The 11,540-nt window shown below is 37.4% G+C and overlaps 1 protein-coding gene across 1 annotated transcript; it reads right to left on the minus strand.

Moving 5' to 3' along the window:
- Positions 1-1,349: 1,349 nt before the first annotated feature.
- On the minus strand, positions 1,350-8,443 carry LOC110377300 (uncharacterized). The gene is made up of 14 exons (XM_064036628.1): positions 8,211-8,443; positions 7,938-8,128; positions 7,656-7,804; positions 7,400-7,545; positions 6,926-7,179; positions 6,689-6,844; positions 6,352-6,598; positions 3,892-4,149; positions 3,581-3,771; positions 3,171-3,319; positions 2,397-2,542; positions 1,928-2,181; positions 1,695-1,850; positions 1,350-1,598 (listed from the first exon to the last, which is right to left on the minus strand). The coding sequence occupies exons 1-14, from the start codon at positions 8,395-8,397 to the stop codon at positions 1,350-1,352; spliced, it is 2,733 nt and encodes a 910-aa protein (XP_063892698.1). The 5' UTR covers positions 8,398-8,443.
- Between the last annotated feature and the right edge of the window lie 3,097 nt (positions 8,444-11,540).

Raw genomic sequence — 11,540 nt, forward strand, 5'->3', positions numbered from 1 at the left:
ATATTTCAACGCAGATATTTGCTTATATAAGAAATAAGTTTACGAATTTCTTTGATATCCACAATCGTATCGGAATATACATATATTTCTTTAGCAAGCTTCAGCTTTGTATTTTGACACAGTTTTCTAAAATCCTCTTTGCTCTATTGTGACAACAATATCACGCACTATATTCGACTTTATTGCGTTTTTATTTCCACGAGTTTATGGGCTGGTTATTAGATAAGGTTCCGAATATCTTACGTCGAATAAAACGCACGTGGAGTTCTCCACCGTCGTATATTCCTCTATATGTATACTGTCATTTAATATTACCCTCTCAACTCGTAAAAATGTTGTATGGTGCTTCCTTCTCTTTTGTCGATCCAATATACAAAACTTAATTCGTTGACATCACATTGTACAGTGTAAATCATCCTGGTAACCTAAAAAAATCACAAAATATAAAAGAAGACAAGGTTCAAGTAATTTCTGGCGCAATATAAATCGCTATGCTCGTACAAAATGACAGGTCAATGACGTCACGCGTGACCCCAACTGTATTTTCGTAACACACATTCGTGGCACCCTGGTAACGTTTTAATTTATGCCCCAAAATTGCTTCTGCTCCAAGTAAGGAAAGCGGGAATATTAACTTAGCTTTAGTTGTTAGGTATTTCAAATATTTGCTTGCCTATTTCAGCATCCAGAGTCAATATTTGGAGATAGCCTAGACAATAAACTAATAAACAATTTAACGACATGAATTAGATACAATCAAATAACATCTCAAAAAAAGTCACACAGTGATCTATTTGTCTGTCGCTTTTAAAAAGCAATCGTCGAGGGACATAAAAATTTCAAAGAGCGATTAGCGCAACGGCGACGTCTAACTAAAAGGCTACCCATTTCAGACCCGCAACCTTTCTGAGACAAGAAACCTTTTCCGACTCGCTTAAAAATGTATGACTTTGAACTCTTATACTAAAGCCTAAAAAAGGAGTTTTGGCCGGAAAATCAATGACTATTTAGATTGTTCCGTTTCGAATGCAATGTCCGTTTTGTTCACCTTTGTGTGGCCGAATTTTATGCAGTGATTTTTGTTCTAGGACAATAAATAGTCATGTTTTAGGAACTAGAGAGATTTTACAACGGGTTTAGGATTGATATAATTTGGAGCTATGTTTTGTGATAATACCTAAAACAGTAGAACCTACTTGAAAAATGTTTTAATGAAAAATATAGGTATGTAATAAAAAAATTGCCTTTTGTTATAAAATACATAAAATGAGTATATTTGGTAAACATAATATTAACAATAAAAGTTTTGATTTATTAACATGATTAAGTATATGAGTATTACGTTAAACTTAAGAGAGGAGCCCGTTGGTTGTGAACGCGGGTAGATGGGGCACGGTTCTTCTGAAATCGTCAATGGTGCAGCAGAAACTGTATCCGATGTCGATGCGGTCGGGCTGCCACCTCAGCCAGTTGAAGGCGTTGTTGTTGCGGCAGCGGTCGGTACAGAACTGACGAGCGCGCGCCTCAGCAAGCGTGTAGTAGGGGTTGTTGATGCTCACGAATGCTGTGCCGATGCGGCGAGATGCGTCGTACACCACCTGTTAGGGTGACGAAGAAGATGAGACTTACGTTTCAAGGCCATAATAAGGGAGCATAAAATTAAATAAAAAACTTTGTTCGAAGCTCAAACTTACCTTGTAGTAGTATAGAGGAACTGGGATCTGGTTGCGCTCAGGCACAAGGTAGATATCAACAAAGCGATTGTTCTGATCACGTAACTGAGTCACTCCGAAGGTACCGGTGTAGATGACGGTGTTGTAGCCAGCAGCTCCGATTCGGGCACGGAGATTCTGCAGGTTATTAAACAGAAGTTAATTTATGTTACCCAGCGACAATATTTGTTGTAAACAGACGTCGAATAGAATACCTGTTCCAGCCAATTCCAGTTGCCAGCGTTGAATGGCTGCCACTGAGGAGCAGCATTAATGAAGTAGAAAGTAGCGCGCTGGCCAGTAGCAAAGACGTAGTCACTCTTAGCAGCAAGATGACCACGAGCCAAGAACTGGTGGCTAGTCAGATATCTGTCAGCTAATTGCGCACCAACGTAACGGGTCAAGACCGTCCTCTGATTAGCTTGAGTGTACATTGTGTTCACGGCAACACCAGGGAAGAAGCTTCCAGCTATAAAAAAGTATGTGTGTTAGTTGTGATTCTGAAGGCTTTTGCACTTACTACCCTGAACTAATATTTACTTTCACTTCCAATCCCAATGTTTGTTCAGAAATGTTTTAACCATGATATCGTTCGCTCGCTCTAGCCGAATTCATTACGACGTAGTGAATGTTAGCTGGTTCAGAATGATAAAATAACAAGAAAAGCGTTTGAACTATAATTACCCAGCCAGCTAGGTCTGTCAACGCCGGTTTGATGAACAGCGTTTTCACGAGTCTGGTCATACCACACGTAGATGACTTCCATACGAGCCTGGTTGAAGCAAGACCAGTACAGCGGGTAGAATACATTGTTGACGATGAAACCCACACTGTGAACAAAATCAAAGTAAAAACAAAATAAGCAAAAACGTACTAAGATCTTTAACTAAGATCTAGGATGCTGGAGTAAGGCCTAAGGAGCTCTGCTAATTCTTAAAGGCAAATTAGACATAATCGTGATCACCTGATTTTTGCAATGTCATAATTTAGGTAATTAATAATTAATTAATCACTTCAGAAAATAACACCCATTTTAACTGATAAAAACGTCTCTCTTTGTTCTAAGAAACTTTTTTTGTTTTCAGCAATCGAATCTAGATAAGAATTTTTTGAAAAACAATTGGATATTATTGTAATCCATCATGGATTAATTAATCATGCCTGCATTAAGTTACTTTAGAGAAATCTTGAAAATAATCTGAATCCAAGAAAAACTACAAAAGTACTATGATGTACGATCAATTCAAATAATGAAAGACGTTCAAAGTTCAAATTACCTCATATTGACAAAAAAATAGGGCTATGAGGATGATCGATACAGATACGATAAATGCCCAATTTTAACGCTCAGTTCAAACTTTGATTCGAACTGTACGTAGAGATAAAATGAGTTGGTGATCCTACGATTTAAGAAAAAGTGTAATTTGTTCTTGAAATTTCAAAATTATAATTACTTACCGAATAACGAGGTTATTATTCCAGCAACGAGTGTTAGTTCCCTGAGCTTCGTGGTGTGAGTGTGTGGAGCAGGTCAGCTGACCGAAGGCACGGTTACCGTTCAACCAGCCAGCGCCGGAGACCAGGTTGTTGTTTACACATGTCGCCGTCTAAAAGGAGGAAGAATAGAGTACTTTTCTTTTAAGTTGTGTTTTTTTTATAGTATCATAGGTAGGCTTTTGATTTGATTAAGTTGTATAATTACTACAATCATCATCTTTAGTACATATTTTTACCGTGATTAGTCAATATATAAGAATGGAGTAGATGTGCAGTGACTCTTCTCTTAAGAAACAAGATTATTGAGAGACTTGATTGGCTCGATTACAATTAAGAAAGCGTTAAATATATTTCTTGAGATGATAACTTACAGCGACGTTCCTTGAAGCAATAATGTTAGGGTGCTGTATGGTGCGACCGGAGCCGGTGCAGGCGACCACCACATTTTCGCCGGTGTTCAAACGGATCTGACCGGTATTACCGTTAGCAGCCAAGTACCTGTTACCGCGGAGGTACACAGGCTGCGGCTGTCCCAGATCTCCGTTTATTCTCAACGTGCACCCTGAATAAGATATAAGCAAATACTTTTATCATGATTCGCAGGTGTACCTAGATCACCTACTGCCGTCAAATAGGCATAGTATTCCCGATAGTTGAATCATTAACGGAGTCAAAAATTTACCGCTCCTGGGTCCAGCTTCTACATTGGAAGCGTTCTTAGATTGTTCAAGCTCCAGCCAGGCATCGAGGTAGTCTTCAAAGTCATCTTCGCCGAGAACCAGAGCCAGTTGTCCTGGCTCCGGTATATCCGACACTGACGGCAAGGCCGCCGCTGCAGCCAGCAGGGCTGTGAGCACTAACACTGAACGCATCCTGAGTAAGGCACGCTCGGCACTACTGCTGCGTTGAGTCATGTCTTCATTTTTATACCAGCCTTTGTCTTAGTGATACAAAAATGAGTTATCTATCTATCCAACTGAAAATTGACAATCTATCATTATACGAATTAACGGATTAATTATTTTATCACTCTTGCCAAAAATGGTGTCTTCGCGTTTTAGTTCCGTAGGTGGTTTTGTTAAGTCAAAAAAAGTCCTACCGTTGCTTTGTCGGACTATACTGCGGTAAGTTATACATTCTTCAGGATATAGCTGTAAGACGTGAGTGCCGTCAACGAGGTCTCGGGTTTGCTTCCAAGTCAAACCGAAATCAAACTTACAAAGTCAGTCAAAGTCAAGTAGTTATACCCCTGCGGGTGTAAACTTAACGGGCCGCCGCCGTGCCTAATTTAGAACGTGAATCCGTCGCCCCGACAACTACCTTAGAATCTTAGTCTCATGTGAGTCTATGTAGCTAAACACACAAATACGTAGGTATACAGAAACGCGACACGAGGTATTTTCATCTTCTTCTTCGCCTTGATAAGACTACTAGATTTTAAATCAATGATTTATCATTTGTGTTTAATATGAATAGATTTAAGAAGCTATTCTGATAATGATGATAAGAGTGAGGTTAATCAATTTTTAAACTATGTATATCCTCTAATCCTAACGATGAAAGATTATATGGTATGGAATGTACGTACCATTAATAATAGGTACGATAGTTTGGTTTGTGTACATTTGAATTCGTTTTCATATGATTGGATCAAAGATAAATATGAAAAGTATATAAGTACCGAGATACTTCTGATAAAAATTGGGAACTTTTAATTTTAATTGACCTACATATATTTCAGTTCGATCTACTTCAGGCCACTTCTACAGAGGACAAATAAAAGCTGTCAATTACTGCAATTGCTGCTGTAGCTTGTTTTTTTAACGCATTCTAGCAATTTAAAACAATAAACATAGATCCCTAAAATAATATGTGTATTAATAATTACCAACATGACACTGAATAAAAATAACTTGATAACAAGGCATGCATGTGGGCTCATTTTTCTTATGACGTCACAAATAGCGGAAGATAATTTTATTTATATAAATTAGAACTTCAATCATTTTATCTTTTTGTGCGATGTTTCCTGTCAGGGCAAGTGCCTCTTGTGAAATAAGTGCCTTTTTGTGCCTTTCCCGCCTGCTGTGCTTATTTATAAGGTACGAAATAAAGGGCAAATGACACATTTTTCTCGTTCCGAGTATCTCTTATCTCCTTAAAGAAGATGTCACGATTTACTTATTGAACGATAAGAGCGATTTAAATGATAGAGTGACTGAGGAAACCCTTTCTGACTTGTTTATCACGACAAAATGTTTTGATCTTAGATTCGCTTTTAACGAGCAGAATTGTTTCGAACAAATCAGTCAAGTGAGAATTAAGTTCACAAACTGGCTATACAACAATTTTAAACAAATTAAATGGCGTTTAACGGTACCTCCTTTACTTAATTTACAGAATTTGATTAGCATCGGTACAAAATATAGCAAATAAAGCCAAGGCGCCTAAGGCTACGAAATTATTTTTATTCCTGCCTTGGGAAATAAATATGACATTTAATTCTGACTGTCATTTGTTAATCTTTCGCAGTGTTTACTTGTTCACAGTTTCAACTTGAACTCAAATAACAAATATGGTTGACTCCCTGGTTTTCAAATCACAAAAATTTTTGATACAACATTTTTGAACAGCCGTTTGCTCAATTTATTATTTCAAGAGAAGAGTTAAAGAAAACGAATGTCACATGTGATACAAAAAAAAACACAAAGGGCTGTTTTTCACATTTTTTTTTTCCCGGTGGAATGACTGAAAAACCGCTTTCTACATATTTTTTTACTCATTGCATATACCGTTTTCATATCAAAGAAAATTATTGTTATCGGTATCCTTTCATGTCTTTGCGTTTCTGCCACATTAAGCGCTAATTTGACCGTCACTCACTTTAGTAATCGGTAAATCAAACGTCATCTTTCTTTTACAAAAAGTAGATTTCGCAAACATTCTAGTTCTAGGTATTTGTGTCATACATTGTCGTACAAAAATCTCTGAATTTAGATTTGTGATCGGTATAAATTTAAAAAGCTTTGTTAATTACCAACCATTGGCATTGAAACAAATATTTTCATTAAATATAAAGTTTATTTACAGTTCACAATCATACATTATTCGTCATGGTAGATACCAAAATAATGTCAAGCTTAAGAAAGAAGTCCATTGGTGGTGAAGGCGGGTAGATGGGGCACAGTTCTTCTGAAGTCATCAACTGTGCAGCAGAAGCTGTATCCGATGTCGATACGGTCAGGCTGCCAATTCAGCCAATTGAAGGCGTTGTTGTTGCGGCAGCGGTCGGTACAGAAGGTCAGAGCACGAACCTCGGCCTCCGTGTAGTAGGGGTTGTTGATGCTCACGAACGCTGTACCGATGCGGCGAGACGCGTCGTACACAACCTGGAATTAGAACAGATTTTAGATTAGAAAACCTATTTCCTAGCACGTTAGGTGTTGAGATATCGATGATTTTGTGAAGCAAGATCTTACCTTGTAGAAGTAAAGTGGAACTGGGAGCTGGTTACGCTCTGGAACCAAGTAAAGGTCAACTAGGCGGTTGTTCTGATCGCGCAACTGAGAAATTCCGAAGGTACCGGTGTAGATGACGGTGTTGTAGCCAGCAGCTCCGATGCGAGCGCGAAGGTTCTGAAGATTAAATAATGTTAGTAACTTTACTAACCCGAAAACAAAACATAAAATAGTATATACAGTTTCGTTAAAATTTACCTGTTCCAGCCAGTTCCAGTTACCAGCGTTGAATGGCTGCCACTGTGGAGCAGCGTTGATGAAGTAGAAGGTAGCGCGCTGGCCAGTGGCGAAGACGTAGTCACTCTTGGCAGCAAGATGACCACGTGCCATGAACTGGTGTGTTGTGACGTACTTATCAGCTAATGTAGCACCAACTAATTGGGTGACGACTGCTTTCTGATTAACTTGAGTGTACATAGTGTTCACGGCAACGCCGGGGAAGAAACTTCCAGCTGCAAACGAAAATAACAAAAAACTGTTACTATGAAATTTAAAAGCTAGCCTTTCAGGTTTCAGAAACAATTCTAATAGAATTTTTAAAATATGCTGCGAACATGAAATGTTTGCTCGCTTTTGCCGATTCTATTTGCCTTTCAAGTGAACCCAGTGTGCGGTGTGGACACACTGCGAACACGAATTGTGACCTCAATAAAAAAGTAACTTTGATATTACCTAACCAACTCGGTCTGTCAACTCCAGATTGGTGAACAGCATTTTCGGTGTTCTGGTCATACCAGACGTATAAAACTTCAAGACGGTTCTGATCGAAGCATGACCAGTACAGAGGGTAGAACACATTGTTGACGATGAAACCAACACTGGAAAGAGACATTAATTCGGTTAATAAGAATTACTGGCTGTAACAATTTGGTCCATGAAGGAAAGTACTGACAACTTGTCAGCAATTTAATTTAAGATATGTACTAACCGAATAACCAGATTGTTGTTGAAGCAACGAGTGGTGGTCCATTGAGCTTCATGGAAAGCATGTGCGGAACAAGTCAGTTGTCCGAAGGCTCCGTTACCGTTCAACCAGCCAGCGCCGGAGACTAAGTTGTTGCTTACACATGTTGCTGTCTATAGGTAGATCAAAACAAATTACGTCAGCACAACACTAAATCAGACATAAAAATCAGGTCACAACTAATACAAGGGTACCTGCTGCGAATATTTTTATATATTAAAAGTTTTCGTTAAGATTGAAACTCACAGCAACGTCTCTAGTAGCAGCGATGTTAGGGTGCAGGATGGTACGCCCGGAGCCGGTGCACGCGATTGTCACTTGTTCGCCAGTGTTGAGCCGGATCTGGCCGGTATTTCCAGTGGCGGCCAGATAGTTGTTACCGCGGATGTACACCGGCTGCGGCTGCCCTAAGTCTCCGTTTACGTTGAGCGTGCAACCTGTGGCCAAAACATTTGATCTTATGAACTAGACCGGTGACATTGGCAATTTTTGTAAGAACTTGAACATAAAGGCAATTACCGCTCCTGGCTTCAGTAGTGTAGGAAGAGTTAGCCGATTTGGATTGTTCAAGCTCCAGCCAGGCATCGAGGTAGTCTTCAAATTCTTCTTCGCCGAGAACCAGAGCCAGTTGTCCGGGCTCCGGTATATCTGTCGGCAAGGCTGCTGCTGCAGCCAGCAAGGCTGTGACCACTAACACTATACGCATCTTTGAGTATGGCAAACTCTGCACTACTACTACTACTACTGTCTTTTGATTTGAGCCTACATTTTTATAGGTTGGTCCAAATTGTAAATGTTATCAAACAAGATTTTGCCGATTAATACAAATTATCGTTTTCCCGTTTATCTTGTGGAATTACCTTTATTTCGCAGTTCCGTAGGATCCTCATAGGTTATAAAATGGCGCAATTCTGTTACCTAACCTATTTTGTTACTTAAGAATATATCGGGTGTGTCGTTCACAATCACATTAAATCATATCGCATATACTTTATGATATTCTATGGCGAATTGTAAAAAAAATAACCTTATCCATTCAGTGGTTTAACCACAGAAGTCATTTTTCGTTTTTATAATTTACAACATCATGTGTAAAGCAGAGATAAAGTTAGGAGTATCGTATGTTTTGATCAGTTGACAGCTGTCAGTTTTCAAGGGAGAATTTCAGTTTTTGTAATGACTGAATTTTATATGGTGTTCTAATTTTTGCACATTTTTATTCTATTTACTTTGTTTGAAAAAATCATTTTTTTATTTTTACGTATTTTTCTTTTATCTTTGTGTTAATCGACATATATTAACCAGTATATTAACGCATTTAATTTAATGTGATTATGAACGACACACCCGATATATATTTTTTTCAGTAACTTATTTTTATATACTAAATATCTAGTTAGTCATCATACTTTGCCTACCTGTCTAGTTGGAGATCGAATGTGCTATGTCCAGTACTCAGACCTGAAACAGCAATAGCAAACGTTGTTTTTAATTCTCTTACCAAAAAGAAGGAGGTATCAATTCCGAACTGTGTTTTTCAAAATGGATCTCTAAAAGTACTATTTATTTGATATAAACAATTACCTATACTTTGATTTACAAACGTGTCGCTAGAGATAACACGGTGCAAAACGGTACATACACACACAATATATGACGTCTAGCAATATCTACATCAGATATACATAAATCTGATAAATTAATTCAACAAGTCGCAGATTTTAAAAGTTTCGGTGTATTTTATGTGAATTTTGTAGTTTTCATGTTTTATGTAGGTACCTACTTATATTTCTACTTTAGGGAATATCTACATACAGGGAATAAAATCATAAACTCACGTGACTATCATCAGTCAAAAATTTTATTTCATATCTACATAAGTAACAATGAGAATGATTTGTGCATCATGAATGAATGACCTACAATGATGGCAGTAGCGGCAGACATCCACATGCCTCAAATATGTTACGATATCATGCCGAACTATGTAATTTCAGTTTACAATTGATGCTACGAATCATAAACCGTAAATCGCTACGCCTTGACGTAAATAGTTATGTGTTTTCATTCATGAAATACCTACTCATAGATATAGGTATGTACGGCAGACTGCCACATCAGTGGTAACTGTCATGCACCTTAACTCAATAATAAGTACGATTTTCCTATAAAACTGTTACCACTGACCTGAAGTTGACCAGTACCAGTGACCGGAAGAAATAAAGAAGTGTGAAAGTATTAATATATTTAAATCTAAATTAAGAAAACATATTTGTAACCGATGACGTGATCAACGCGCCAGATGCGGACATCTAAATTACTTTGATATGAACTATTTTGTATCTCATTTTAAGTGAACTGTAATTGTTCTTATGAGAATAAATTCTTTAAACCTAAGTTGACTGTACTCTATTAAACTTTTCAGGTTAGGTGATGTACTTGGGGTTCCCGATAGACACGAATAAAACAAAGAAGTAGGGGAAAGTTATACGGAATGAAAAGATTTCATTAGGCATTAGCTGATGTGCATTTGGCTTTGTTTCTGTTTTAGTATTGATGTCAGCCTGTCCGTACCTTTATATAACTGCGTTAATTTTAAGGAGCAATTGCATGTTCTTGCTGTTAATAAATTACAGTTTCAGAAAACTATTTCAATGAATTATTGACGAGATACTATACGAAATATAATTTTGTACAGCAGATAATTCATACCAGTTAATAAGGGATGGTACATGTCACCGTAAAATATTTACATTTATTTACTGACTACTTTAGCAATGTTTGCTGAAAATCATAACCTTCCTTTTTAGCTTTGCCGCTGTGTAAAAACAATAGTCATCGTTACTTTGTATGAATCGCCTTACAACATGTAGGTACTGCACCTTTTTATAATTGTGTACATTAAATATATTGATAAAATATAAAACAATTAATTCCTGTTTAATAAGCCGTAAGATATTATCTTATGTGATTTCGCGGATATCTAATCTTTGTTTTAGTCTCGAGCCGAGTTTCATGACATCCATTTTTCATTAAAAATCTGGTTTGAGCTAGTTAAATACCTACCTAGAAAATGTATTTGAACCAAGACATGATTGTAACCGAACTATTATTCGACTTCATTAACATATACCTAGGTACTTTCAGAGGACTAAAGTTTACCCAATAAGTAATTCTATTGTGAATTATCGAGGAAACTGATAGCACATGAGGGCGGGGCCCACGTTCTGCGTAATATTTAATCCCTCGTCGAAAAACATAATCAAATTAATCCCCATTCTCTAATCTATCGCTAAATTATATGTTTGATACGAAGTTCATTAAATACTGTTGACTTGTGCGTGACCAACCAGTGTGAGATATCGTAATTATCCATCACCATTAAAGACATTATCGTAATAAATCGCATGTTCCTCAATTCAAAAGTTGCTTGATTATCGCAATATTTTGTATAAATATTATCCTTCACAAGGGTCTGAATATGATGTAAAACATTACAAGTACATTAGTTGTATTTGCTTATAAACACGATCAGTTAGAACATACTTATTCCTATAAGTAAAATAAATAGACTCCAGAATCAGCATTTTTATAGAAACACTTTCACACTGGTTTTACGCCAATCCCGCGAGAAATAACTTCTAAGCCCCTAGGAGGTACACTTTAGTTTAAATTGAACCATAACAAATGTGCCAAAATAGCTAGATGTGCCAAACCCACAAACTGTCACATCTAAAAAAATATTAGGAGGATGAATTCAAACACGCTGTTTTTGCAGTGGTGAACTAAAACGCTTGAGTCAAACCCCTCTGCAGAGGACAATATCACCTAACAAAATAAATTAAATCA

Source organism: Helicoverpa armigera, chromosome 10, assembly GCF_030705265.1.
Source record: "Helicoverpa armigera isolate CAAS_96S chromosome 10, ASM3070526v1, whole genome shotgun sequence".
Lineage (NCBI taxonomy): Eukaryota > Metazoa > Arthropoda > Insecta > Lepidoptera > Noctuidae > Helicoverpa > Helicoverpa armigera.